The sequence below is a fragment of the Trachurus japonicus genome, chromosome 9, assembly GCF_045865225.1.
Source record: "Trachurus japonicus isolate A0001 chromosome 9, Traja_1.0".
Taxonomy (NCBI): domain Eukaryota; kingdom Metazoa; phylum Chordata; class Actinopteri; order Carangiformes; family Carangidae; genus Trachurus; species Trachurus japonicus.
The window spans coordinates 14,409,151-14,437,147 of NC_140915.1; the positions used below are offsets into that span (position 1 = coordinate 14,409,151).

Consider the following 27,997-nt stretch of genomic DNA (forward strand, 5'->3'; position numbering starts at 1 on the left):
TATGACTGATAACCCTGGTCATTCTCAGCTTGTCCAGGTAATTTGATTTAATTTAATTTAGTTTATTTGATAGGGACAACGCAGGTTAACATAGTAACACTTCCACTCGTTACAAACAAGTCAATGTGACTGATGTTCTGCACACAGAGATTATAGCTAATGCTAGTTTCCAACTCCCGTCCCTATAGGTGACCTGTATGACCTGAACACACGGAAAACCGTCCGTCTTAGGATTCTTCCTTCTCGTCTCCATGTGTGATGATGTAGCAGAGCGACTTGTAGTCGATGTTTCCAGTCGGGTCGATGGGAGCCAGAGCGAAGGCCTGATCCACCTAGAGGTATATGAGGTGACAATTTATGAAGTGTTGAAAATGACTAACCCAAGGAATATTTTCAAAGTCACTCGAGAGGAAATACAAACCTCCTCTGCTGAGAATTTGTCAGCTTGGTTCATCAATAATCTCTTGAACCTGGATAAAGAAGAGAGGAAGAAAAGATAAAGTAGATACCATGTTGTGCCTCATGAGGAAAACATTAATGTTTTTCAAATAAAATTGGTCTTACTCATCCTTATTGACAAAGCCCGTCCCATTGGGATCAAAAAGTTTGAAGGCAGCAAGTATGGTGTCTTCAGGATCGGTACCTGAAGGAAAACAAACACATCATCATCTGAAAGCCTGCCCTAAAACTGATCTAAAAGATTTATTTGACAAGCGCTCACCATTGAGTTTCTCTCCAAAAAGAGTCAGGAACACGGTGAAGTTGATTGGGCCCTTCCCCTCGTTCAGCATCTCATCCAACTCCTCGTCTTTGACATTAAGCTTCCCTGTTAACACACACACACACAAACACACACACAACAAATAAACAATTCAAAAGAGCAGGTTACATCAGCAATATTTTAGTTTTAGGTATCTGTTTATGAATAAATCAAATAGATAAAGAGTTAATGGTCAATAAGACAATACCCAGCTGTCCATACGTCTCCCTCAAGTCTTGTTTTTTGATAACACCGTCTCTGTCTTGGTCAATGCAGCCAAAAGCCTGCAGGATAAAGCACAAACACAAGTTCTCACCGTCGCTGGTATGGGGATGTTTTCATCTGAACAGTTCAGTACTAATATTTTTTCTATAGTACCCAGGGGTAATAATATAACTTGAACTAAAGGCTGTTTTTTTTCTCTCTCTCTTTTCGTTCTTAGAGTTAGGGTTAGGTGCATCAGATCATTACAGCATCATTAGTCATCATTGCTGGAAAGTTGAAAAGTTGAGTATCTGATGAATGAAGCTCAAAATTCATTAACATTTTTCACTTTTCACTCATGCAGTTTATCGTAAGACCTTTCCTATTATTACCCAACAGAGATTAACTTAACAGCTTCCCCCATACATGTCCATGAAGAAATGTTTTCACAGGGAACAGTCCTTTACTCTACCTCCTTGAACTCCTGAATCTGGGACTGCTCGAACATGGAGAAGACATTGGAGCAAGACTTCTGTCCTCCCCTCTGTCTCTTATTGGAAGCTTTCTTACTTGCCTGAGAAGATGAACACAAACTCATTCAGTTTACATGTTAACAATAAGAATAAAACTAAATCATCTGGCAGGTTTACTTTTCAAATCATCTCTGAAAACAAGAAGAGTGGAAATGCTGACACTCACCATGTCTGAGCGATCGTATGTGGACTCCCAGCCGAGGTGTGATGCTGGGGTGGGTTTTATGTATGACACATCTTATCTTCTACCATCCTATAATAGCCCGTGGTGGGCAGCTCAGTCCCTTACATGGCCGGGGCTGCTCTCTGTGTGTCACTAAAGGGACCTGATAAGAGGTGAGGCAGTCAGGATTCCTCTGAGCTGGAAAATAGAGATATGAGGAGCAGGAAAGGAGAGAGGAGACAGGGGAGAGTGACCTCTGATGTTAAACAGTCCACTCCACCAAATTAAGTTACTCTTCAGTGGTCAGATTTAGTGTTTTGTTAAGACTTCAGAAATAATACTGTGTGATGCAGCCCAGAAAACCTTGAACTGAATATAATAACTTCCTGCAGCAAATGTTTAATTACAATGTTGTAAACAAATGAAACTATCTTAATCTTATTGCATGTAATCTTAATGTTTTGGATCAATTTCACAGTGAGATGTTTTATTGAAAGCACAACATATAAACATATGACAAACATGTCATATAAACCATTGGATGTAAAGGAAGTAAGATTTTACATTTATAGCATTTATGTGTTTTAATGACTGTTTCTCCTCCCTGGACGTTGTGTTACACCCACTCAAATTTCATTTGCTAATCCATTTTAGCTCTGATAAAAAATCTGTCACAATTTGCAATAAAAAGGCACAATAATGCAAATCTACAGCTGTTTAGTTTAATCAAATTATTTTATATACAGTTTATATACTTATTCACATCCAAAGCACATTTTATCATACACATGCACCAGCTAACACACACAGAGTTGTAAACATAACATTTAAATATGTAAAATACCATAAAAACATGTCAAACAGGAATTACTCCACAACAAAACAATGGATTTGGATTTTTGTAGTCATGCTGTAGTTTACAGTAGCATTTACAAAACAAATCCTTGTGTTGCACATCAACCAGTTTGCCCTGGTGTTATAATACATCATTATTATCATTATAATTATTAATACATCAGCCATTTTTGAAATGGATCAGTCCATACCCAAGCACTATCAACAGGCAGGGAGCACAAAGAGCATGTGTTTCGGGTATGTAAAGTTCAGAAACAATGTAACTGCTACAGGTTGGTCCAGTAAATACAGTCTATATTACAAGGTGTTTGCTGCTTTCTTGTCTGTACATCCTCCATCCATGAGTGTCCCACTTCACTAACACACACTCCTCAGATCCTGAAAACGGCCTGAGCTGCACGTCTGTATAACGTGTCGTCTGTGTTCTCAGATCAGAGTTCAGGCTTTCTCCACCGTTGTCCTGCAGGTCGACAGCTGAGTGCACGGCTCCCTTTATTGTGTCAGCATGCGTGCTGCCATCTTACAGGCCACAGCTGAGATAAGGGCCGCCCCACGGCCGCTCCCTTCTTCCGACTGGATGAAGGTGATCTTGCAGTGAGGCGTCAGGTCCTGGACGATTTTGTGGAACCTGTCACGGAAACTGAGACGGAGAAAACGACATGTTCAGTGTTTATAATCAGTCAGATCTTCCTCTGCCTCACCTCCTTTTTCACTTCCTCCTCCACTGTTTAGGCATCTAGTTGTCTAACTGCTTTGCTCAAATGAATTGGACCCTGTGAGTTCTTTAGGATGCAAACAAGTTGAATATAGATGTATGCCTGCTAACTAATTCTGATTCGATCCATTTACTGTTGATAATGTGTCTGATAGCTGACTTTTTGCTGTTTGTGTCTTTGTTTGTTGTTTGAGGAAGTGCTCTTTGTAATGCCATGCTCTCTTCATTTGGCCATTTAGCCATGAGGAACAGACATTACTGTGTATTAAGGAAGACTTTTGTCTTCAAATCTAATCATTACACATTAAAGAGTATTCAGAAAACTAAGATATTCACCATGGGTGCAGCTTGTAGACCGATCCATCAACCCCCACTGTGATCTTCAGGGCTTCCTCGCTGCGTCTCTCCCGCATTAGGTTAATGACGCCAGCGAGCCCCGACCCGCACATGTGAGCAGAGCGAGTGGAAACACTCTCGCAGACCAGACGCACAATGTCGCAGTCCAGCTCTGAAGGCAGAACTCCCAGTGATGACAGGATATTGTAGATTTGTTTCCTGTCCCCAGTGTCACTGTTGAAAAAAAAAGAGATTAAAAAACCTGTTAAAATCTTTTTTCCTTTTTGCTGTAATTTAAATATTGCATGCAAAATACAAATAATTTTTTATAATTAAGATTTTACTCTATTCCTCATCATCACAGTTCTGTAAGCTTAATGTATGGACTTATGCCACCCAATAGAGTTTACCTGATGTGTTTTCTATGCTTTTTCCTTCTGCACTTACTGTCTGTATGGAATAATAAAGTTTCATCTTGTATCTATTCTGTTTTGTTTGTATGTATCTGCCTAGAGCTGGTGTAATATTAAAATTCATTGGTGCTCACCTCTCCACCTGTGAGACGTAGCGTGTCTCAAAGCTGCCACGTGTCTTCAGCAGCTCTGAGGCTTCACCGTTGAACAGCAGGTCTTCGTTCACCAGCTTTATCAGAACAAGCCTGACCAGCTCGCCCATATACTTCCCACTGATCATCTTCTCGAATCTATTAGATTAGACAAGAACCAGAGAGACAGGTCGCTTTAAAAACAGAGAGATATTGATAGGGAGATGGGGTTGTGTGTGTGTGTGGAGGGGGATTAGCTCAAAAGACTTGAAATGATGAAACAGGAAGAACAAGTGCGTCACGCAACATATGAGCAAACAACTTTCTTTCTCTCGAGCAGGGCCGAGCATGAGGACAGCTACGTCAGTGCTTAAGAGGCTGGATGAGACTGGGCTCAGCAGTTGTCTATGTGAAGGGACGGCCAGTGTAAAAGGCAAACAGCCATTAGGCCGACAGGTGCTATGACAAGCGGCAGAGAGAGATCATTAATCTGACACCCCCCCACCCGCTGATGTATGAGGACTCCGGCCATTTACAAACAACTTAAACAAAAACTGCAGGTAGCCAAGCAACCACAGGTGAGAGTCAGGTGAGTATCGCCACAGAAGGATGATTAATTCAGAATAACAGTATAGAGATCAAGGGAAGGAGGGAGGGAGTGTGTGACATCTTAAATTAAAGTCCACGACGTAGCACTTTGATCTCAGACAGCACATGACTAACGCTCCTCATGTGTGCATGATGGAAATGGAAGATGTGCAAGGATGTGTGACATGCGGATTGAGAATTTAAATGGATGTTTGTAGCCGACTGTGAGCACCCTTTCACTTACAGCTGCTGTCCGGGGTTAATCGAGGTCTCATCCACCACTCTGTCGTACTCCAGTCTGAACTCCTCCAGCTCCCCGTTGTCCCCGAACGCCCCCCACTCTGTGTTTACACACATTCGTCCCTCCTCTCCTTCTACCAACTCCACAGTTCTCATCTCCTCCATGTAACATGCGTTACAGCCAGTACCTATGGGCAGAAAAGCAGAGATTCAGATCTTAGACCTGTAGTGTTGGGGCGAGTGCACACATGAGCATATTTGATATTACTAGCGCATGAAAATGTGTGAGTGTACACGGCCTCTTACCAACAATCATCCCAACCTCACAGCTGCGATCTTCATAGTAGCAGGAGATCATGGTGGCCACTGTGTCATTCACCATGGCAACAACATCCATCTCAAATTCCTGCACGAGATCATCCACATCATAATGAAATCACATCCACCTCCATTTAAACAGGTGTTAAATACCTGCCAGGGTTTGTTCATTGTTATTATGACAAATGCATCGTAATGAGACAGAACTCACCCCTCGTCTCTTGATGGCGTCTCGGAGTAAACCCACAATATTGTTCCCTTCTGCCCCAGACGCCTTGAAGCCTTTGGTCCAGTTAAGCAGGATACCCTGTGCAAAGATAAAGCTGAATATATCTGGCAAATAACCTGAATCAAAGACAATATTTTTTGTTGGGGGAGAAAAGACGATGGAAGTATGATTTCCTACCTTGTCAATGTCCTCATGCCGTACTGGAAAGGAGAAGGTAAAACCCAGAGGAAGCTTTTTGTGCTTGATATGGTGCTTGTCCAAAAAGTCCGACATACACTCGGCTATGTAGTCAAATAGCTGCAAAGAGAGAGGATATAAAATGTGGGAACATGCACAGTAATTAGAGTTAATGCCACTCTGACAGGTCAAAAGTCAACTATGAATAACTGATGATAGGAAAAGCAACACTTGTTGATGGTTGTTACTGACCATTTCAGCTGTCCCTGTCATTGCATCTTCAGGAATAGAGTACATTTGGTTCTTGGTCTTCACCTTCCAGTTCCTCTCTTCATCCTCACCCACTATGACCAGCATCACACGGAAGTTTGTCCCTCCTAAGTCCAGAGCCAGGAAATCGCCTACCTCTGTCGAAACACACATCACATCTGAATGCACGCACCACTGTGTACCTGTCCTAGTGAGGGGGATCAGATTACATTATAGCCTACGTCACATCTGCATGGATGTATTAGTAGCCTACCTGATCCCTCAGGGGTGGAGCAGACGAAAGTTGGAAGCATTTTGACACTGGCCTCCTTGTGCGTCTCTAAACGCAGCCCTCTGTCCATTTCACGCTGCATCCTCTTCATGATTTCTTTTAGCTCTTCCTTATTCAGCCTGAACTCTGACAGGATCTGTTCAACCTGCAACCAGAGGACAGAGGAGCTGGTCAGGAGCTGCACAAGAGCGATATTAACTTCCTTAATTTGACACTGTATAAACTGGACAAAACGTTAGTGAACCGTCATGTGAAAGCAAAAAAGGCAAGATGCTACAAAAAGAACAAGAGAAACACACAGATTTATAGTAGAAAGCATTGCACTGCAAAAACTCAAAATCTTTCCAAGAATATTGGTCTTATTTCTTGTCAAAATGTCTCATTTCTAGTCAAAACTAATCTCTTTCCACTTAAAATAAGACTCACCACCTAAAAATTTACTTCATTTCACTTGTTTCAAACTAATTTTCAATTGAAATAAGTAGAACAATCTGCCAGTGAAAGCAGGTTTTTTGTGCTTGTAATAAGGAAGAAAAACTTGCTCCACTGTCAGATTTTTCTACTTATTTAAAGTGTAAAATTTGCTTGAAAAAAATAAAAATAAAAAAGTGTCTAAAAACAAGCTGCTTTTTATGTGATGAGTCTTATTTTAAGTGTAATTAGATTTATTTTGACTGGAAATAAGACAAATATTCTTGGTAAGATTTTGAATTTTTGCAGTGTGCAATTGGGTGGAATAGACTCAAGGTATTGCTGCAGGTCAAACGTGCAATTGTATTTTCAATAAAGTACAAAGTACAAAGTATCTGAATATCTAATGCAATCATAGAGATTTTCTGTGTGGAGAAGTCTGTGTGTGAAGACTGGTGTAATTTCTCAGAGCAGTTGAATGAGGTAAAAACACAATTTCATGTGTAAAAAAAAAAGTCTACAAGGTGTTATCTAATCACTGGAAACAACCAAACAAAAAAAAAACAATTCTTACCATGAGGATTTTATCAACCACAGAGCTGTAGCTACAAGGCATCGTCACTTTCTGGTTACAGAGCTGAGAACTGACACACGGCATCTTCAACTAAATGAGCTTCTGCGTGTGTTTCTAGGCTTGAGGTGAGTGTGTGTCCACCCTGTGTGTGTGCAGAGTCACTGAAGTGTGAGCGTCTCTGAATGAGAACTTCAGCTGTTTTTATGCTCAGGTGAAGTGGGCTGGATGCATCAGACGTAAATGCCCACCCCTTCTCAACATCACCCCATCTGGCAATGTAGGTTCACACACACACACACACACACACACACACATGAATACAGCCTCTACACGAAGTTAAAAAAAAAGAAAAAAAAAAAAGCCCAAAATCTGTGTGACCTAATTTCTAAAAGTTAAAGATTTGGATGGAAATGTATAAGGATATATAGGCTACGCTGTTGTTTTCAGACACATTCCTCTTTTTATTCCTATATTTATACGCATACGTAATCACTTTTGATGAGATTCAATAATTACATTTGCTGTGTGGTCCTTTTCCTTTAAGTCTGTATGCAGTAAGTCCACGTTTAACTGGCTGTATAATTTTCAACCAAATACCAAGGTTGAAAAATTGAAACAAAGCCCTCACTCCCACTGTTTAACACCCCCAATTTTGTTTAAGCCTGAATGTTTTGAGAATCAGTTCATGAGAAGATGTAAAAAAAAAAAAAAATGTATTCCAGATTTATGGGCAACTGTTTATATATTCACATGTAATCTGGAAACTTTAATCACAACTACTCAATCACACACACATCCTCAACTATTTGATTTATGAATGATGACATTTGGAATGCCTTTGCAAATATTGATAATTAATCATAAAATAATCTGAACCTTATTCTGATCAATGTGTTGAGAAAGGTGCCTGTGTTGTTCATCTTTCATTCAAAAAACTAGGTTATAATAATTACTGTGATTTACTTGTGTCAAGGACTGAAGACCCATCACTCTTATACTGATATATGAACCACCTTAGATGACCTTTTGACCTAGCATGAAAGACTTATTCTTTTATTGTCTTTATTTATGTGGCAAGTTGTGACCTGTGACCTAGAACTAACTGACTGACACGTTACAGCTCACCAACAGGAACAATCAAATAAATCTCAGCATGAGCCCTGTAATTTGAACTCATCATGTTTTATTTAGAGGAACAACGTGCTGTGCCACAGGGCTGCTCAACGTGGGTACCTCAGAGGTTTGAGAGTGTTACGCATATATTTGTAAATTTAGAAACATGTCTAAAATTAGCAACAGCGAGGGATGAAAGACCTCCAAAACTAACAATAGTAAACTGCAGGTGAAGGACTCCTGCACTTATCAGCTCCAGTCGTTCACCTGACCTGAGGTCAGAGCTTTTTTTTAGCTCTGACCTCTGACTGTGAGGAAACTGACCCTCTCCCCCAGTGCCCTAGAGGTAGGATTTCAAAGTAAAGTTAAAGTGACACTGACCTAAAGACAAACACATTTACTGTGTATGATTTGTATCTTCAGAAACTGGATATATGGTTTTAATATCTTAAAAGTCAACTTAAGTGACTTTAACTTAATTATTTTGAAAAGACCAAAGAGGTGCTTTATTGAATCTATATTATACAAATACTCATAAAAAGAGAACATTTGCCATTAAAAAACATTAACATTCTGGATGTCTTGTCCATTATATCATACACATTTCAACACAGTATAATTTGCAAACAGCAAAAGTTTGGGATATGCTCCATTAAATTAAGTTCTGTGAATAATATGTGTTTGAAAATTCTTGTAAATGTAAAATGAGAATGTGATTAAAGGCAACTTTGCACATACAGTATATCGTTTATAGTTTCATGTGTCAAAGTGTATGGTATGATGACTCAGATGTTATACATGTGAGAGTATGCAGGAAGTTATGACATTTTAAAGATAATAATCATGAGGGAAAACAAACCCGCGCGCGCGCGCGCACGCACACACACACACACACACACACACACACACACACACACAAGAGTTGAATGTGTGCCAAGTGCTTGTCAATAGCTGATTATCTGGTTAATTTAACCTACTGGCTTGTTTGCACAGAGTCCTGCCTGATGGATTTCCAGTCAGCCAGCTGTTTCTCACTGAGCCAACATGTTACTCGAATGCAGGAAAAAGAAATGTTACTGTAAAATCTTGAGGGATTGAGGTATATTACCTCATACAGTACATGTACATCAAGGAATTTGTATCACAGCTCATTTGCTGCAGCACATGAATTGATTCACTGAGGTTAACCTGATGAAGTGAAAGGCTTTTGCCTCAAAACCTGATGGAACATTTGTTGCAGCCATTTTTGATAAATTATAAAACAGTTTTTTACTGCTTATTTACTGACTGACTTGCATTTACAATGTCAGTAGGCTACATCTTTTAAAGTGACCTTGAACATCATGAGTTTAGATCCATGCTGCAGCCATGGACCAACACTACAGATCTACATCCTACTGTACCCTCAGTAACTCAACTTTATATGTAGCTATATTACAAACTAGTTACCGTTTACCCACTTATTCATTTATTATTATTCAGATAGATAGATAGATAGATAGATAGATAGATAGATAGATAGATAGATAGATAGATAGATAGATAGATAGATAGATAGATAGATAGATAGATAGATAGATGGATGGATGGATGGATGGATGGATGGATGGATGGATGGATGGATGGATGGATAGACAAAACTTAAACTAAACTTTTGTTTGTTTGTTTTTACCTTGTCCATCTTAGGAGGATTAAGTCCTAAGAGTCCTGCCGACCATCAGTGCCCTGCAGTGGGAGTTCACTCTTTCTTCCAGTCCCTGCTGTTACAATATTTCAACTCCGAACCACTGATATATTCCCGACACGTCTGACCTGCAACATGTTCGGCTGCACACATCCGCAAAAATGTTTTCAAAGCCTATAGGCGAACAGCACGACGGAGGTGTTATGAGGAATTTCCTTTCCTTCGTTAAATGCAGCTGTTGTAATGGACTCTGTTAAGGTTTCATCTCCATTCATTGCATTTGTTATTATCATTCCTAAAGTCATGAAAAACATTACGGATTCATCTTCACTGCAGCATAAACTTCCCAGTGTCAAAAAGGTGTCCCAGTCTTCATCCTGGTAGGGAGCGGGTCTTATTAATCCGAATGTCTGAACTGATTTCCCCCCAGCTCCAACAGGAAAGTCCCTAATTCTCCATCCACATCTTCGTTCCGTTAACTTTCAAGCCAACAAAAAGCATCAAAAAAAATATTGAGACAAACCTCCAGTTAAATGCTGAGCATCCTGCTGAGATTCTCACATTTTCATTAAATTGAGGAACCCAAATTATGCCGGAAAAGAAACTCTTTCGTTCCACCTGCAAGGTGTAAGATAGGTGGCCCGACAACAGATGCACCGGAGGCTTAGCCGTTGCCATGCCAAAACGATTTCAATGTGTTGCCTTGGAAATGAATTACAGACACTCTTCTGCCATGGAAAACACTCACCACCGAGTTAAGTGGCCGTCTGAAATTGTTAAATGGAGCAAGATTACCAAAGAAAACATCAGTTGAGGATGGCATGTTTTTGTAGACAAAACAGTTGGAGGACTGGCATGACCTCCCCCCACTTTTAGGAATAATAATAATAATAATAATAATAATAATAATAATAATAATAATAATAATAATAATAATATATATATATATATATATATATATATATAAATTAATGCTCGGTTGCGCAGGAAAACTACAAAAAACAAAAAACAAAACTCACCCAAAATTGAGACACATCTGTACCTACCACATGTTGGACAAAAAGTGGAGATATAAATGTAGACCATTCTCAGTTTTTTTTTTTTTTTTTTTGGCTTTGTCCTAAAATCATAACATTTCTGGGAAGATATTCACCTATAGGCCTATTATTGTCAGGATGTAGGCTTACCTAAGTCATATGGGTAAAGTTGTGTTAAAAGAGGATTTAGGCTATTGAAAATCTTGCAAGCGGCTTGTAAGAAAGCAATCACGAGAAAGTGCTTTAAGTCAGACCCACTAACACAAGATGACTGGCTGAAAACAGTGAATGAAATGTAACCTGTTATGGGACAGTTATGGACTCAAGAAGAACAATGTCGCGAAAAGTGGGAGAAATGGACTATGTAGGGTCCGTGTACCTTTTGTCAGTTTGATATTCCGTTTTAATAAAAAAACGGGAAAACGGAAATACCGTGGTTTTTTCCTTTTTTCCTTTTCAAACAAAAACCAATAAATGAAAAAACAGAGTCGTTTTTCCGTTTTTGGTTTTCTGAATCAAAAACGAAAAACGAGAAAACCACAGTCAAATAACGGCCCGAATTTGGTTTTTGTAAATTCATTTGTTCGTTTTTCGTTTCATGTTTATCAATATAACGGCGGGCAGAACGGAAGCGGAAGTGACACGTAATAACTTCAAAATAAAAGCATGCTTATTTTCATCCAGACTACCGTTCTCATACACTCATTTTTACAGATTATGCTCGACACGTATAGCCTACATTTATTTCAGTGAACTAAAGTTGTAGATGCCATGGGGGGGTCAGCGGTCAGCTGTTCTTCACCTGTGACCTGCTATGTTTTAGCTTATCGACATTCCTCTGGAGCTCAGTTTTTATTGTTGTAGCGCGTCCGGCCCTATAGCCATTAATTGTTCCATCCATAGTCGCCCTAACAAGTAGGTTATTTTTAGCTGAATGCATATTGTGGGAAAGTTTTACCCTGCGAACGTCACCAGCAGAGGTCCCCATCACACACAAAATAAAAGTAGCGTGCTGCTTACTTTCATACAGCCAAACGTTCACTTTATAGCCTAGCTACAGCCCTACACCAACGTTAATTAAGCATTATACAATAGTTAGTTCCGACCATGAGTGCTGATATACAGTATAACAGCAGTGGGACTTTTTACATGCATTATCACTCCGCTGTTCAGCTGGACAGTAGGAAGTCAGAGCCACGCTCCCTCCCCATACAACTGCGGTCAAATGAGCCGTCGTTCGTCTTCGCGGAGTCAAGCCAGCCGCACAGACATTTTAACTGCGCCCGTATCAGAGAACTTATCAGAGTCCACCGGCAAAGCTAGCGCTAGTTTAGAATCAAGCGAGATGACTTCCGGTTTTCAAAATAAGACGAGGATAATACGGAGGCAATCGAGGCGTGTGTGTGTGTGTGTGTGTGTGTCTGTGTGTGTCTGTCTGTGTGTGTGTGTGTGTGTGTCTGTGTGTGTCTGTCTGTGTGTGTGTGTGTGTGTGTGTGTGTGTGTGTGTGTGTGTGTGTGTGTGTGTGTGTGTGTGTGTGTGTGTGTGTGTGTGTGTGGGGGGGGGGGGGTGGGGGTGGGTGTGGGGGTGGGTGGGTGTGGGTGTGTGTAACCATTGTTTGGCTGTTAGGCTACAGTGTAATGAGGTGTTTTCAACACTTTTTTTCACATCATTAAAGCAGAAGTAAGGGGAATGTTTGTGTTAATATAAGTCTTAAATAGTTCTATCTTCCGACAGCAATCACTTCTATAGAGTGGTGGTTACACCTATCAGGGCCTAATGCATTTTAAAGAGGAAAAAGGCCTTTTATACTCCAGTTTTACTGTAACAGTAAACATCACTTTGGTCCATAACTTCTGTCAATACTTGGTACAGTTGACTTCAGGACCACGCTGGCTACTTCCTCAGTCATGATCAAACATTTTTACTGTATCATTTTGGAGAAATTAAGCCTCAAATTTGCATCTTTAGCTTCTTTTAAACAGGAAAAAGGCCTAATACTCCACATTTACTACATCACTATGGCCCATAAGTTCTGACAATGGTTGGTACAGTTGACTTCAGGAGTATCCTGGCTACACCCTCCGTCATTTTCAAACATTTTTAATGTATCATTTTGGAGAAATTAAGCCTAGAAGTTGTCTTTCCTTGGACTTGCACTGGAAAAGCTCTGTCATTTTAGAGAGCCTCTAAATGAGAATAAATACCGAGCATAAGGCCTCTTTCTATGTAAAAATTGAACTGTATAGCTGAATTTCTCTAAAATGATGCAGGAAAAATGCTTAATAGTGGATCAGTGGGTTGTAAGGATGGTCCTGGAAACTTTATCAACTTTTGTCAAAAATTATGTATCATAGGGATTTTACATTTGCGTGAATATTGAGCAAAATTAATGGATTCATTTCTCAAAAATTATACAGTCCAAATACTTGACACTGCATGGGTGAATAGTCAGGATATTCCCGAGGTCAACACTAACCATTGTCAGAACTTTAGGCCAAAGTGATATTACTGTACAGTAAAGATGGAACATTAGGCTTTGCAAAACTTTTTTTTTTTTTTTTTTTTTTTTTTTTTAAAATTTGTGGCTTAATTTCTCTAAAATGATACAGTAAAATGTTTGATATTGAGTGAGGGAGTAGTCAGGATGGTCCTGAAGTCAACTGTACCAACCATTGTCCGAACTTATGCACCAAAGTGATGTTACTGTACAGTCAATATGGAGTATTAGACCTTTTTGTCTTGTCTAAAAAAAGCTAAGAATGCAACTTTGAGGTTTAATTTCCCCAAAATGATACAGTAAAAATGTTTGATAATGACTGAGGGAGTAGTCAGGGTGGTCCTGAAGTCAACTGTACCAACCTTTGTCTGAACTTATGGACCAAAGTGTTGTTATTGTACAGTAAATATGGAGTATTAGACCTTTTTGTCATTTTTTAAAAAAGCAAAAAATGCAACTTTGAGGCTTAATTTTTCCAAAATTATACAGTAAAAATGTTTGATATGAGTGAGGGAGTAGCCAGGGTGGTCCTGAAGTCATCAGTACCAACCATTTCCTAAACTTATGGACCAAAGTGATGTTATAGTACAGTAAATAAAGAGTATAAGGCAATTTTTCCTGTTAAAAAAAAATAAAATCACAAAATGCAACTTTGAGGCTTAATTTCTCCAAAATCATACAGTAAAAATGTTTGGTAATGACTGAGGGAGTAGTAGTCAGGGTGGACCTGAAGTCAACTGTACCAAGTATTGACCGAACCTATGGACCAAAGTGATGTTATTGTACAGTAAATATGGAGTATTAGACCTTTTTGTCATGTTTAAAAAAGCAAAAAATGCAACTTTGAGACTTAATTTCTCCAAAATAATGCAGTAAAAATGTTTGATCATGACTGAGGAAGTAGCCAGGGTGGACCTGAAGTCAACTGTACCAAGTATTGACCGAACCTATGGACCAAAGTGATGTAATAGTACAGTAAAAATGGAGTATAAAGCCTTTTTCCTGTTTAAAATTCATTAGGCCCTGTTAGGTGTAACCTCACTCACACACACACACACACACACACACACACACACCACACACACACACACACTCACACACACACACAACACACACACACACACACACACACACGCCTCGATTGCCTCCGTATTATCCTCGTCTTATTTTGAAAACCGGAAGTCATCTCGCTTGATTCTAAACTAGCGCTAGCTTTGCCGGTGGACTCTGATAAGTTCTCTGATACGGGCGCAGTTAAAATGTCTGTGCGGCTGGCTTGACTCCGCGAAGACGAACGACGGCTCATTTGACCGCAGTTGTATGGGGAGGGAGCGTGGCTCTGACTTCCTACTGTCCAGCTGAACAGCGGAGTGATAATGCCTGTAAAAAGTCCCACTGCTGTTATACTGTATATCAGCACTCATGGTCGGAATGTATAATGCTTAATTAACGTTGGTGTAGGGCTGTAGCTAGGCTATAAAGTGAACGTTTGGCTGTATGAAAGTAAGCAGCACGCTACTTTTATTTTGTGTGTGATGGGGACCTCTGCTGGTGACGTTCGCAGGGTAAAACTTTCCCACAATATGCATTCAGCTAAAAATAACCTACTTGTTAGGGCGACTATGGATGGAACAATTAATGGCTAATAGGGCCGGACGCGCTTCAACAATAAAAACTGAGCTCCAGAGGAATGTCGATAAGCTAAAACATAGCAGGTCACAGGTGAAGAACAGCTGATTTTACTACGCTTGGTGACGTATCATCCCACCTGACCCCCCCCCCCCCCCACACACACACACACACACAAAACACTAGTACATGGCATCTACAACTATACTTTAGTTCACTGAAATAAATGTAGGCGTGTCGAGCATAATCTGTAAAAATGAGTGTATAAAGAGAACGGTAGCCTGTATGAAAATAAGCACGCTTTTATTTTGAAGTTATTACGTTTCACTTCCGCTTCCGTTCTGCCCGCCGTTATATTGATAAACATGAAACGAAAAACGAACAAATGAATTTACAAAAACCAAATTCGGGCCGTTATTTGACTGTGGTTTTCTCGTTTTTCGTTTTTGATTCAGAAAACCAAAAACGGAAAAACGACTCTGTTTTTTCATTTATTGGTTTTTGTTTGAAAAGTAAAAAAGGAAAAAACCACGGTATTTCCGTTTTCCCGTTTTTTTATTAAAACGGAATATCAAACTGACAAAAGGTACACGGACCACCATGTAGCCTACATAGCTACTGTGTACAGAATGAGGACTATCACACTGATAATAAAGCAGGAAAAAACTGTAGAAACATGGCAATACAATATATATATTAGCCTATATAACAGGCTATGTTTTTTGTTGTTGTTTTTTTTTAACTGCGAATTACCATCGTTGGTATTACGTTTGCCACTGTTGCAACTCTTTTGTTTTATTTTCACTATTACCATATTTATTTATTAGTATCATTACTATGCATAATCATGCTGCTATAAGCACTCTGCACTTTGCCTAGGCTACCTCATACATGTTTCTGTATTGTCTACGTGTTGTCTATTGTCTAATTGTGTCATTCTATGTATCACCTTTGTATAGTAGCTTGTGGTCTGTGTAGCCTATTCTGTATATTTTTTTCATGTTTTATGATATGTGTAGGGACTACAGATGGAAATTAGCAGTGAGATAAATCTGGTGCAACCATCTCTTCATTGTTTTTTGTTTGTTTGTTTTTTTTGCAAATGATTAATGTAATTGCACACTCTCCCTTAATAAACTAATAAACTATATGTTCTTTTCTGGTGTTTGTTTTTATTTGCTTATCATTTCCTCTTTTTTGCTCCTCTTCTTCTCTATAAGGACGGTATCAAAGAAAGAAAGAAAAGGAAAGAAAAAAAACTCGTGTCAAATGTATCTCTCTGTCTGCCATGGCTTTAATACTTTACATTGCGTAAATACCTCACTACCGTGACTGTGTCTTATTATTGTACCCACCTCGTCGAACAGGAACTGTGAACACAAAGGCGTGTGTGTGTTTGTTTCCGCCGGAGCAGATATCCCGTTGGACCGCTGGAGGATCGTGACGTGGTGATTGGTCACTAAAAAACTGCTTCTTGATAATTAGCAAGTTAGCCCGAAACTACACCGCGTTTAGCTCTCCCGACGTCTTTCGTGAATACTCAGGGGTTTTTACGTTTATGTGGAATAGGAAGTTTATTCTTTATTCGTTTTTTTTTTTAACAGGACTCAAACTGTTTTGTTGCCGATTTGTCTTGGTAAGTGAAGTTAACTCGAGGGCCTCACGGAGACCCGGGGATAACATCTGCAGCAGCTAACAGTTTGTTTTGACTTGATTTCAGCGGCGTAAACAAGTTTTAAAACTCATGTTACTTCATTGTCAGTATGTTGTAGGTTTATACCGGTCGCTGACAGTTCACCCAGTCGATTTCACAAGGATATAATAGCATAAGTTTAGCCGGGAGTGGCTAACAGTAGCCCGGTTAGCCTGTTAGCTCAAAACAAGGCGGCTGCTTTGCTTTCACTTGTCACTTGTGTTTCACTCAAGTTTCTGTAGCCGCTTTGTGTTACGTTAACTTAGCACGGGGGCTAATGTGGCGGCTGAGCTGGATACGGGATAATGCTCCTCTCATCATGTGATTGTGCTCGTGTCATCCTCTAAATTAGATCATCATAGACCGTGAGTACGTCTGACTGACTGGCTGACTGGCTGGCTGACGGATCCATCTGAACAAACCACGGCGGCAGCATGAAGCTCTACAGCCTCAGCATCCACCACAAAGGAGCAACCAAAGCCAACCTCCTTAAATCGGCCTACGACCTGTCCTCCTTCAGCTTCTTCCAGCGCTCCAGGTGCGTCTGACTGATCATCACCACACATAGATAGATAGATAGATAGATAGATAGATAGATAGATAGATAGATAGATAGATAGATAGATAGATAGATAGATAGATAGATAGATAGATAGTCTAGCAGCCCCTTATTAAAAGACACTTATACCAGTGTTTCCAGACCAGACGTGTGGCACTAAATGCAACGTTTGTCACTTCCATCACCATCTGATTTTCTGAGTTGTTAAGATGACAAATTAACTTATAGCCTACATGATATTTCTAAGACAGACTGGAGAGTGTTGACTCGAGCAGTCACAAACATTTCGGTGGCGCTGGTCCATCTGGGCCGTTTTAACAAAATTCTCAAAGAGTCATTATATGCCACTTGTAATCTCCGAAAGCTCGTTTTTTTTGTAATTTGACCACAGATGTGCAGTGTACAGTGGTGTGCAATAAGCTTTAAACAGAGTCAGCTTCACATCATCAGAGCAACAGCCAAACACACACAATCACTCATGTTTTTTACTATTTTGTCTAATATATTGTTATCTATTTACAGTGAAACTGGTGGCAGATCAGGTGTTTTTTGACTAATGATACGTGATATAAATTCCCACCCCCAGTGACGCCATTGTTTTGGTTTGGTTTGTCCAGTGTTCAGGAGTTCATGACCTTCACCAGTGCCTTGATTGTTGAACGAACTACACAAGGAAGCCGTGCCTCTGTCAAAGAACAAGGTAAAAACTGAGCAGGTTCAGTTCTTCATTTCAGTAGAAGCTGACTTTACCCAGATTGACTCTAATTATATAAACTGGAAATCTGGGTGGGGTCAGTCCAGCTTCTCTCATTGGAGGTAATAAAACATCACTCCAACTGAATAGTAAACAAACAAGCCAAGTCGCTCTTCCTCTCGGTGTTTCCCCCTCTGACATATACTGTGGGTGTAACAGTTTCACTATCTCTCGTTGCCTACTCTAATTGACAGTTGACTCTAATTGACAATTGACACTTAATGATGTGTTTCAAAGGAAAGAAGGATGCAACTGTGTTTTTCCTATTGTCATTTAACATAAGATTCAATTATGTTTGCCATTAATCAAGGCAAATGTTTCCATCTTCCTCATATTGGTTCATATAATACAATCATGTCACTTAAGCCCTCAGCATGGAACAGGCTGCATTATCACAATGACATATGAAGCTCGTGTTGAAGGGAAAGTACAGCCAGTATGCAGTGAATTCTCCTGTGCTATGATGAAACCAGGAAGTGCAATCTCAAAATACATGGTTTCTCTTTCTCTCAGAGTACCTGTGCCATGTGTATGTGAGAAATGACAACCTGGGAGCCGTGGTCATCGCAGATACCGAGTACCCACAGAGAGTCTGTTTCACATTGCTGGACAAGGTGGGTGCAGAAAGATGTAGATGCATATACAATAGGGGTGTCACGATTCTCCAAATCCTCGATTCGATTTGATTTTCGATTTTAGGGTCACGATTCGATTCGATTCTCGATTTTTTTTTCTTTTTCTTACAGCACAGACGCCTATGCTATTTTCAGACTAGTCTAGTCTACGATCATTGGTTTTATTCATCAAATGTTGTACAGTAAATCTTATTTCAAAAGATGGGATACATATAAGTGATGCAATTTCCATAATGTATCACATTAGGCACTAATGGTCACATTTAAATAATTTCTTTACAATATAAAGGTAACATGCCCCCAAAAATCATGATCCAGGGGCCAAAATTGCCCCCAAGGTTTTGAAACAAATATATTTATATCTTTACATTATCATAATTTAATTTTCATTAATTTACCGTCGTGTCTCATTATTCTCCTGATGTCAGCTTAATGTAAACGAGATTGCGCTGATACGGACAGTCATGTGACAGACAGCGGGGCAGAGCTGCAGCTGCTGTGCTGTGATGATCAGGTCCTGATCAGACTGGTGGTGGCCACAGTCATCCACCGTCACCAGATCCCCGAAAGCCCCCACAAATAATACATCGACAAAAAGTGGCAAGTTGCACCTTTTCGTCGGCTTATTATTTGCGGGGTTTTTTTTGTTTTGTTTTGTTTTAATCTTATAATGTCTCTGCAACATGCGGCTCTCAGTGCTTGTGGTGCTGTGTAGTTAGAGCTGCGTCTCCCTGCTGTTTCCCAGGTAGGAGGGGGACAGTAGCCCACCCAGGGCTGGGTGATAAAACGCTATACATTGTGAAATAACTTTTCTTCGATAGAAATATGAGACGTGGTCGATAGTTTTCATTCATCCATGTTTTGGCAAATAGCCAATTATATTGAGAGTCGCGCTGCGCCGAACCAATCATGTGGCTGGAATAGAGCCAGTCAACATGTGCATTTGTTTGGGTTGCTGCAGACGTGCACATCAGCTGACACCGCCGGTAAAAAAAAAAAAAAAAAGAGAGAGCGAGGGAGAGAGAGAGAGAGAGAGAGAATGAGTGAGTGTTGTCTCGAAATAAAAAGTAAAGGAAAACTTGGACCAGTGACTGACAAGACGCTTGGTGCGCAATGGGAACAACGGGCAGTTGTAGCTTTGCGGGGGGGGGGGGGGGGCAATCGTCGATCCTCTCTTTGACTTCGATGCTCGAGATCGTGACGTAATTTCGATCAATTTCGATAAAAAATCGAAATCGTGACACCCCTAATATACAATGTGAATAAAGATGCACATTTTTATGTCAACTTCAGTATTGAGATCGAGGTCTGTTTTTCTCAGGTATTAGAGGACTTCTCCAAGCAGGTCGACAGTATAGACTGGCCCTCTGGTAATCCTGAAACCATAAACTACAAAGCTCTAGATGTTCACCTAGCGAAATACCAGGTCAGTGAGTAATCTGTTTTTTATCAGAAAGTACATCAAAGGAGAGCCCTGATAAGCCTGTGACTTGCCTGTCATAGCAGCCTGAGAGCAATACAGGTGTATGTGATGGCTTGTTTTGTTTTTTTTCCCCCTCCAGAACCCCAGAGAAGCAGATGCAATGACCAAAGTGCAGGCAGAGCTGGACGAGACAAAGATCATTTTGGTAAAACCTCTCCCTTAGCTGGGACCCAACATTTTAATCACAAAGATAAAACAAAATGCACAATACTTATTGAAGTAGATGCATTAGATTAGAATATTTTCTTTGGTGTTCAGTTATAGCTGAACATGTGTGATTGTTAAACTAAATAATATTTTTTTTGCAACTACCACTAAGTTGTTACTCAACGTGCCTTAAACATTATGTAACATTATTTAAAGAGACAACGAGGAGTTTTGGAAAAGCGAAGCGTTTTCACACTACATTTATGAGCCTCCCCGCACACCGTGAAATTCTTTGACCGGCACAAGACAGACTCGTGTTTTCATTCATCAAGGATTAAAGTCAGAGGTTCAAAGACGATCAGATACTGTCATAGTTCCGACCATAAATGGCGATTCGGCGGCGTTATTCTCATGACTCGCCACAAAACCGAAAGTAAAGAAATGCTGGTCGGCTCGACCAGCATTTCCGCCACCACTAATAATAACAAAACAACGATAGAGACAAAATGATATATTTATCGAAAATGGGCCCATTAACAAGTGTGGGTAGCGTAGATTCATCCACATTAACGTGAGACTTTTTTATAACCAAATAGAAACTCCTTGTTGTCCCTTTAATTAAATCAAATCATAATCTTTACACTGAACCCTACTTGATAAACAAATCTTTTATTTTCTGCAGCACAACACCATGGAGAGTTTGTTGGAAAGAGGAGAGAAACTTGATGATCTTGTGGCGAAGTCAGAGCACCTGGGAAACCAGTCCAAAGCCTTCTACAAGACTGTGAGTACCGACGGCTTGTCTTGCCAACACCGGGCTTGTAACTCCTCTCATTAACACTGCATAGAAAAACTGTTGGCCAGTTACTGACTGTGTTAAAATGTGTGTGTGTGTGTGTTCATGTTAACCTCCTGCAGGCACGGAAACAGAACTCGTGCTGTGAAATCATGTGATGTCGCTGCCTCGTCCATCGCGGACACACCTGTCTCTGCCTTTCTGCTTGTCCTACATCTCCCATCATGCACCAGTCACCAGCTCTCAACACAAAGGACAGGACTGACACTGTCTAATCGGACCGGGATCGTACCGGATTGTGACTGATGGGGGCTGAAGGAGCGATGGGGTTTGGTCAGAGGAAGAAGTAACCTTTTGAATTATTTTTAACCTTTCAAATGGTAATCATCTGTGCGGTGTTTCAATACCAGCTGAGGACATAATAGTGTGACGTTGTGTATTGGTGATGTGTTACCTTCAACAACCATTTAATGTTCTTCAGATTGAATCAAATCTTAATAGTTTGGTTTCAGATCTTAATTTTTTTTTGTCTTTTGTTTTGAAAGAGTATTAACCACGGTTGTGCTTCTGCTTCGAGGCAACTCTGACAATCTCACAGTCCGATCTTGTGAATTCTTACAGTGTGTCACTGTTATGGTTCAGTTCTCTGAAACTCCCCAACTGTTTTTCTTGCTGGTATAATGTTCATGTCCACTAGAGGGCACTGTGTATTTACCATATTGTTCCATTGAGCCTCAGTGATGTGGTCAATTTAAAAACTAATGTAAGCCAAGACAGCTTAGAGGCTGCTTGGAGATGTGATATCAAAATCTCAAAGAATTTTACATTGATTTTCCTTTTCTTTTTCTTTTTTTGTCTTTTTTTTAATATCTTTGCTATACTGGATTGAGTTACATGATTTCTTCTGATTATCTCATAGTGTTTAATGAAATCTTAAACATTCCCACGTTGGGTGATTGTGTGATTGTGTTATTGTGTGACGATGCATCTTAAAGCTGATGAGAGGTTGGAGATTAGATGTAAAATGTAGAGAGATGTTTCACCGTAGACGCAGCCTTATTGCAGTGTGGCTATAACTATGTGTCCTGTGTCAAGCGTCATGTCACCTTCATGAGCAGGACAGGATCTGTAAGTTATTCTTTTACCGCGCACCGTAGCCATGCTTTTCACTCATGTAGCCAACACAACACTTAAAAAAACAGGTTTTTCGGGTTCGGTAGCTCGCTCTGACCTCTGCGGTCCAGAGCAGGTCCGTACCTCACAAACCTGTGGTCACTGACACTTTTAACCATCTTGAGGCACTCTGGTCTCTTAGTTTGTGCTTGTCAAGGTTTCCCTTGGCACGATTGAACAAACGTATTGCATGATGTCCCAGTCTTATTTTAACACACTCCTCAGCTGACATCTTTTTCTTTTCTAGTCTCTTTTTTTTTTTTACCGTGAGCACTTTTTGCTTTGTGTTTAGTGCTGACTGGGTAGAAATTTCTGTCTTCAGGAACTGCTGATCAGTTTAAGATGACGAGATGCCTTTGGTTGTGTATTTTAAGATGTTTCTCTGCTCTTTTCTGCCGTGCGCGAGTGTATGATTTGCTGATATACAACATCTGCAGGCTGCATTGATGTTGAGTGCCTGTGTGTGTGTGTGTGTGTGTGTGTGTGTGTGTGTGTGTGTGTGTGTATGGTAGTGTGTGCGTGAGATCAGAATTTGCTCTTTCTGCTTTTACAGTGTAAACATTTGTGCAATATCTCTGCAGACTGTTGTCTCTCTTTAAAGCAGAGAGAATAAATGGAAATCTTTCCCATAAAGAACAGTAATTGACGTTTGTATTATGGTTCTTCTTATGACTAACTCCCATGTGAAACTTGTCCAGGGTTGTTTCTGAGATATTTGTTTGATTTCTTTAAAAACAAAAAAGAGAGAAAAATCCAGTTAATGTGCTGAATTTGAATCTGTCAAATTTCTGAAGTTATGCTGTAGCCATTTTGCAGGTCAGGGCTCACTGACCAGTGTGATAAACAGTCTGCATTAAACGTTTTCATCCAGATGTGGTCTGCAAATTTTAAGAGTTCAGTTAATAAACTTTTTTTTCCAAGTGTATTAACAGTTTTGAAACACTTGTTGACTCTTTACAGTGATCTTAAACAGAAAAAATGACTTCCGGTGTGACCTGTCTTCATTGTTTTTAGGTAATTAAGTTATTTAGTGGCAGTGAGGTGTTGCAGGACTTCCTGTAAAAACAATGTTGGAGTTAACTTGTTCTTTCCAGGAACAAAAAGTCAACAGTCCTATCTGCAATATCTACCATCTTCAATCAGCAAACAGGGCTGTGTGGCCTCTCTGTAGGAAAGGTCAGCTGAAAACCAAGTGCAGTGCAGCCTTCTCTTGTTGGAGGAGATGTAGCTTAATATTCATACAAACAATTATAGAAGAAGTCAAGTCAGTTTTATTTATATAGCAGAGGTTATCTCAAAGACCTTTGCAAAATAGAGCTTTTCTTTGTGACGGTATTTATTTGCCCACCTAGAGCAAGCCCACAGGCCAACTCAAGCATGAATAAACTTCCTGCAGCAGAACCAGACTCAGGGTGGGCGGCCATCTGCCTCAACCGGTTGGGTTAGAAAGAGAGAGACAGAATGGCAGCAGGTAACTGTGTGTGTTAAGGTGATACAAGCTGCAAATAATTACAATTCAATATTTGTTTTGTTTTTTTTGTTTGTTTGTTTTTTGGGCACTGTGAGGGGTCTCTTGCCTGTGCTTGTGTAAAGTACGAGTTCTGAAGCAGCACCTGAACGTAGCACGGGAGGCGCGTCTGTGTGGGGCTCAGTCAGCGCGCAGCTCAGCCCAAGGTGAGAGGAAAACACAGCATGAACTGATGAAGTCTGACCGCACAACCTCAGCACAGCAGCAGTCATGTGGACGGAGGTGAACAACAAGAGCAAGAGTGTTTTCGACAACGGAAACAGCTCGAAGGTAAGAAAGAAACATGATTGGAGTAGCCTACAAAGAGAGTTTGTGAAGAGCAGCACCTTAATCCGAGGGGCTGAAGTCTGCGTCGGGATATTTCAACTAGCCTACTAACCGCTGTTGCTTGTTTACAACCTCTGTGTGAGATTTTAAAACAAGAAGTCCTGCGGTGGGTTTCTCAGCCCCTCAGCCACAGAAACAAGTTCTTCCACCGCGGAAATGTTACTTTACTTCCATTTTCTTATCTTTATGTCGGCTGCTGCCTTCAGCGCTTTGATTCTCCACATTGTTCGACTTCCTGCAGCAGCTTTCCCCCTCCCTGCTCTGTGCAGCATGTTACAGATCTGTCCTGCAACTGGTTTTCCTTCTTTATCTGTTTTAAAAACAAATGCAAACAAAGTCTTTTCCCACCTCTAGTTATTTTCTCGAGCTGCTGCGGTGTCTCCTGTTGTGTCTGTGACCTCTGCTCCATATGTTTCACTCAAACCTCATTTGTTTTTTTGCTGCATTTTCAGATGGTTGACCCAGATCTCACACAGCAGCTTTTACACGCTGTTCAGCAGATCAATGGTAAGTTTCTCTCCCCCCCCTTCCTCTGTTTTGATTTCACTGTTCAGTTTTTAGATGGTGTCCTGTGCTTCATGCTAATAAGAAGCTGAAGCACAGGTATGCACCTCAGTGTAATGGATATTAGAGGCAAACGATGAGATTAGAGCGCAAGATAAACAGGGAAATCCACTGCAGGTGAATTCCTGTTAGGTCTGTGGAAGCTTTAATTGACTGATCAGTGCAACTTTTTGTTCAGGGCAGAACAAGATCATTTAAAATGTGCCAAAAAGCAGAAGTGAAAGTGCAGAGGTCACAAAAATATTCAGTGTAGAAATAAAGTTATGTAACAACTGTCTCTCAGGTCAAAACTGCAAACTGTAACAGTGTCCATATGATATTTTGCTACACAGATCAAACATTTATTAAAATGTTATGAATTAGTTCACCAGAGATGGGATTGAAAAGAGGAACAGGAAAGGCCATGCACTGTTTATTCCTGAAATTGTTCACCGGAAATACAATAACAAACAGGCTCACTGATAAAAAGAATGGGCCGTGCTGCACTGTAAACACTGCACACAACTAAAATATACAGAAATGAATCCACAGTTTCCAGTTTCAGCAAACACTTGAAATCATGAGCTCATAAATAAAGGTTCAAGAAAATGTGAAGAAATGTGAAAGATGATCTGGAGAATAGAAGCTGCACCCAGAGTCACATATTGTCGAGGTGTTATTGAGGTATGATGAGGTGTGTTGATTTTAATATTCTGTCATTTAAAATCTATATACTTACGGTACCTTTTTTTGTGTCCACACCTAAATGTAACTCCAGCTTCAGCTGCAGCTTCCCCCTGTCCTTCCTGCACAGATGACTCTCTAACCAGGACCAGTGGGATCATCCCTGGTGAGCACCACTTTGATCTAAATCTGATTGTAATAGATACCGCCTTGAGTCAACAGCTAACAAAAGAAAAGACCACCTATGTCACTCAAGGGTCGAGAGCCTCATATGAATAATAATAGTGGGGGTTGAGTTACAGCACCAACAACCGGCCGAGCTTTAAAACATTTTCTCTGGCACTTCTTTTTGGAATATGACGGCGAAGCAATAAAGATCTTGATGGCAATTTTGATTAAATTGCAAAGGGTTGTTTTCATTGGCTGAGAAAGACACCAAGATTTTCCAAATTTATGTTTGCCGTGTTTTTGTAATACACAACACACAGACGTCCCTGTTTCTCAGCCGTTTTTAATAAGTGTTTGCTGACTTATGATGTGTTTCGTGCTCACTATTTGAACCTTGAACTATAGAAAACTTTTGCACTCTGGTGACATGTTCCCAAACAGAGGGGGTAGAGACGACCAGGTGTCAAAATGTGTCATAAGAACATCCCATTAATGAAGCATTTTGTTGCTACAGAGACACCACAGCCTACAATTAACAGTGTCCAGATGTAAGGGAGCATGTTTGTTTGGTACAAATCCCAACAGAAACTACATATTCTTTGATTTATAACTATATAATATCTTCCAAAAACAATCACATAATTCTATGTTTAGTTTGTTATACCCATGATGCAAGTGTTTCACTGCTGTTGTCAAACTGGGAGTTGAACCTCAGAGCGTTGCCTCTGTGGAACTTGTTAAAGTTTGCACAACATAAGAATGACAATATGTAGAGTATATTGTTACAGTGTACACTCTTTAACACAGGTGGCTGCATTGTTACCACCTACTGCAATGCAACTCATTGCTGGTCAGGTTCAAACCCAGTGTTTTGCTTTTCAAATAAGTCTCAGTTCACCACACCCACACTATAAATTTGGAAAGGGCAGTGAGACGACTCAGGCCTCGCTATCATCAGTACTACTTTATAGTGACTCAAGGATCGTAGTGTGATGTGTGTGTGTATCATAGTCTGGAACTTGTTTTCTTTTCTTTTCTTTTGGGTTGTATAGTGCAGTAGTGGAGATAGGAAAATAGGAGCACACTTACGCATATTATGCATGTGCACTCATGAACCACAGTGTTTTTGTTTTCTGGGGAGGAACTGGTTGATTCAGTTCGACAGAATGAAAAGCAGGTAAACAAATGATTTCTGCAGTGCTCCCTGCAGAAGATACAAAATAAAAAGCACATATCAAGTTGTATGACATATGCAAATAAACTTAATATGTAAGAAAATATGTGCTTTTTTGTCCTTTTAGGTGCAATAGCAGCCACAGTGTTCATCACCTTCTTACTTGCCCTCTACGCCGTCCTCTGGAAGTGCATGGTGTCACCTCCACAACGGTAAATATCAAGCACAAGCCTTAACTTGATCTTTTTTTTGCCTGAGCTTAAATTTGATTCTGTTTACTCAGCGATCTCTTGCAAACTGTTTGTTCACCTGCCCTTTACTGTCACATGTCTGAACTTTGTATCCCAGCTCATCAAGGAAAGCAAATGACCTCACACGATCAGCACTTTCTTTTTAACCGCATTAATTTTTTTATTGTAGTTGTTGTAACACCAGACATCCAACATTTGTTTTTCCTTTTCAGGAAGCACAGCAAGGTGAGGGTGAGATTACAACAGAATGACTCTGTGTGAGGAGGACTACGGCCTCGGGGGTTGCCGAGCAGGTTGTTTTGGATCGGGATGTTTGGGATGGACTAACATCAGAGAGAAGACTTTGCTCCCGGTCAGAGAGAAGCACCAGAGTGACAGTAAAGAAGAGCCTCCTCTCAACAGACCCAAATATCAAACCTCTGGACCGGAGCTGCGTGGATGTGTCACCTGTTTCTCCTCAGCTTTACTCTCAGCTGGAGGCTCCGTGATGATGTGAAACACTTTTTTTTAGCAGGCAAGATTGAACTGCTCTTTTTCTGTGAACTCTGCACTACTGAGGGACAAGGCGGCTGAGGCCACAGCTCGCCACGCTGACCAATAAACTGCGTGTATCAGAGAGAAAGAGAGAGAGAGACGAGTTTATTTAGTTTAAGTGGATTTTTTGGCATGTTTCCTAGCTGCTTTATGAATGTCCTCCATTCTCACTGTGTTATCTCTAAATATTTTCTGAAGTACATTCTGGCACTGACCGGTGCCATTTACATCCATTATAAACTGTCTCTGGTTCTTGTAATATTTTTTTTAAAGGGACATAGAGTCTTTAGAGCTAAGTAATTGATTTTAATGTTACTGTTTTATTTGTCCTTTGTTGTCCAATGTTCTTTCATTTGCTCAGGATTTTGTAACTACTGACATAAACCAAGCTAAACTGAC

The 27,997-nt window shown here is 40.3% G+C and overlaps 4 protein-coding genes and 1 long non-coding RNA gene across 8 annotated transcripts; 3 read left to right on the forward strand and 2 right to left on the reverse strand.

The window, feature by feature from the left end:
* Positions 1-187: 187 nt before the first annotated feature.
* myl7 (myosin, light chain 7, regulatory) lies at positions 188-27,149 on the reverse strand. 2 transcript variants are annotated; one of them, XM_085786095.1, is made up of 7 exons: positions 27,134-27,149; positions 1,437-1,533; positions 969-1,044; positions 722-826; positions 565-643; positions 422-470; positions 188-332 (listed from the first exon to the last, which is right to left on the reverse strand). In XM_085786095.1, the coding sequence occupies exons 2-7, from the start codon at positions 1,470-1,472 to the stop codon at positions 228-230; spliced, it is 450 nt and encodes a 149-aa protein (XP_085642221.1). In that variant the 5' UTR covers positions 1,473-1,533; positions 27,134-27,149; the 3' UTR covers positions 188-227. The 2 variants fall into 2 exon arrangements, with proteins under 2 accessions (XP_085642221.1, XP_085642219.1); XM_085786093.1 differs by lacking the exon at positions 27,134-27,149 and having other exon boundaries at positions 1,437-1,562.
* Positions 2,123-10,631, reverse strand: gck (glucokinase (hexokinase 4)). 2 transcript variants are annotated; one of them, XM_085786063.1, is made up of 10 exons: positions 7,189-7,374; positions 6,186-6,348; positions 5,915-6,069; positions 5,663-5,782; positions 5,468-5,563; positions 5,245-5,344; positions 4,943-5,126; positions 4,114-4,269; positions 3,567-3,800; positions 2,123-3,155 (listed from the first exon to the last, which is right to left on the reverse strand). In XM_085786063.1, exons 1-10 carry the CDS (start codon positions 7,270-7,272, stop codon positions 3,008-3,010), a joined length of 1,440 nt encoding a protein of 479 aa, XP_085642189.1. In that variant the 5' UTR covers positions 7,273-7,374; the 3' UTR covers positions 2,123-3,007. The 2 variants fall into 2 exon arrangements, with proteins under 2 accessions (XP_085642189.1, XP_085642190.1); XM_085786064.1 differs by lacking the exon at positions 7,189-7,374 and adding an exon at positions 9,974-10,631 and having other exon boundaries at positions 2,134-3,155.
* Positions 16,563-21,751, forward strand: ykt6 (YKT6 v-SNARE homolog (S. cerevisiae)). 2 transcript variants are annotated; one of them, XM_085786090.1, is made up of 8 exons: positions 16,563-16,597; positions 17,195-17,380; positions 18,019-18,101; positions 18,669-18,769; positions 20,112-20,216; positions 20,353-20,418; positions 21,103-21,204; positions 21,339-21,751. In XM_085786090.1, the coding sequence occupies exons 2-8, from the start codon at positions 17,277-17,279 to the stop codon at positions 21,372-21,374; spliced, it is 597 nt and encodes a 198-aa protein (XP_085642216.1). In that variant the 5' UTR covers positions 16,563-16,597; positions 17,195-17,276; the 3' UTR covers positions 21,375-21,751. The 2 variants fall into 2 exon arrangements, with proteins under 2 accessions (XP_085642216.1, XP_085642215.1); XM_085786089.1 differs by having other exon boundaries at positions 16,574-16,785.
* On the forward strand, positions 22,749-23,106 carry LOC146981116 (uncharacterized). Its single transcript, XR_015036567.1, has 2 exons — positions 22,749-22,882; positions 22,919-23,106. It is a non-coding gene; the product is annotated as an uncharacterized LOC146981116 (long non-coding RNA).
* On the forward strand, positions 23,767-27,997 carry LOC146981117 (uncharacterized). The gene is given in 7 exon segments (XM_085788240.1): positions 23,767-23,830; positions 23,983-24,113; positions 24,116-24,187; positions 24,697-24,751; positions 25,566-25,637; positions 26,941-27,025; positions 27,277-27,997. Coding segments are annotated over 7 exon segments (528 nt in total). The 3' UTR covers positions 27,326-27,997.

Coding starts and splice junctions, on each gene's coding strand:
- myl7 (XM_085786093.1), bottom strand. CDS start 1,562: ATGAGTTTGTGTTCATCTTCTCAGGCAAGTAAGAAAGCTTCCAATAAG. Junction 471..564: donor GGCTTTGTCAATAAGGATGA/GTAAGACCAATT, acceptor TTCTTTATCCAG/GTTCAAGAGATTATTGATGA. Junction 333..421: donor ACAAATTCTCAGCAGAGGAG/GTTTGTATTTCC, acceptor ATATACCTCTAG/GTGGATCAGGCCTTCGCTCT.
- gck (XM_085786063.1), bottom strand. CDS start 7,272: ATGCCGTGTGTCAGTTCTCAGCTCTGTAACCAGAAAGTGACGATGCCT. Junction 6,349..7,188: donor TGGTTGATAAAATCCTCATG/GTAAGAATTGTT, acceptor CTCTGGTTGCAG/GTTGAACAGATCCTGTCAGA. Junction 5,783..5,914: donor TGACAGGGACAGCTGAAATG/GTCAGTAACAAC, acceptor CTCTCTTTGCAG/CTATTTGACTACATAGCCGA.
- ykt6 (XM_085786090.1), top strand. CDS start 17,277: ATGAAGCTCTACAGCCTCAGCATCCACCACAAAGGAGCAACCAAAGCC. Junction 18,770..20,111: donor GTTTCACATTGCTGGACAAG/GTGGGTGCAGAA, acceptor TGTTTTTCTCAG/GTATTAGAGGACTTCTCCAA. Junction 21,205..21,338: donor CCAAAGCCTTCTACAAGACT/GTGAGTACCGAC, acceptor AACCTCCTGCAG/GCACGGAAACAGAACTCGTG.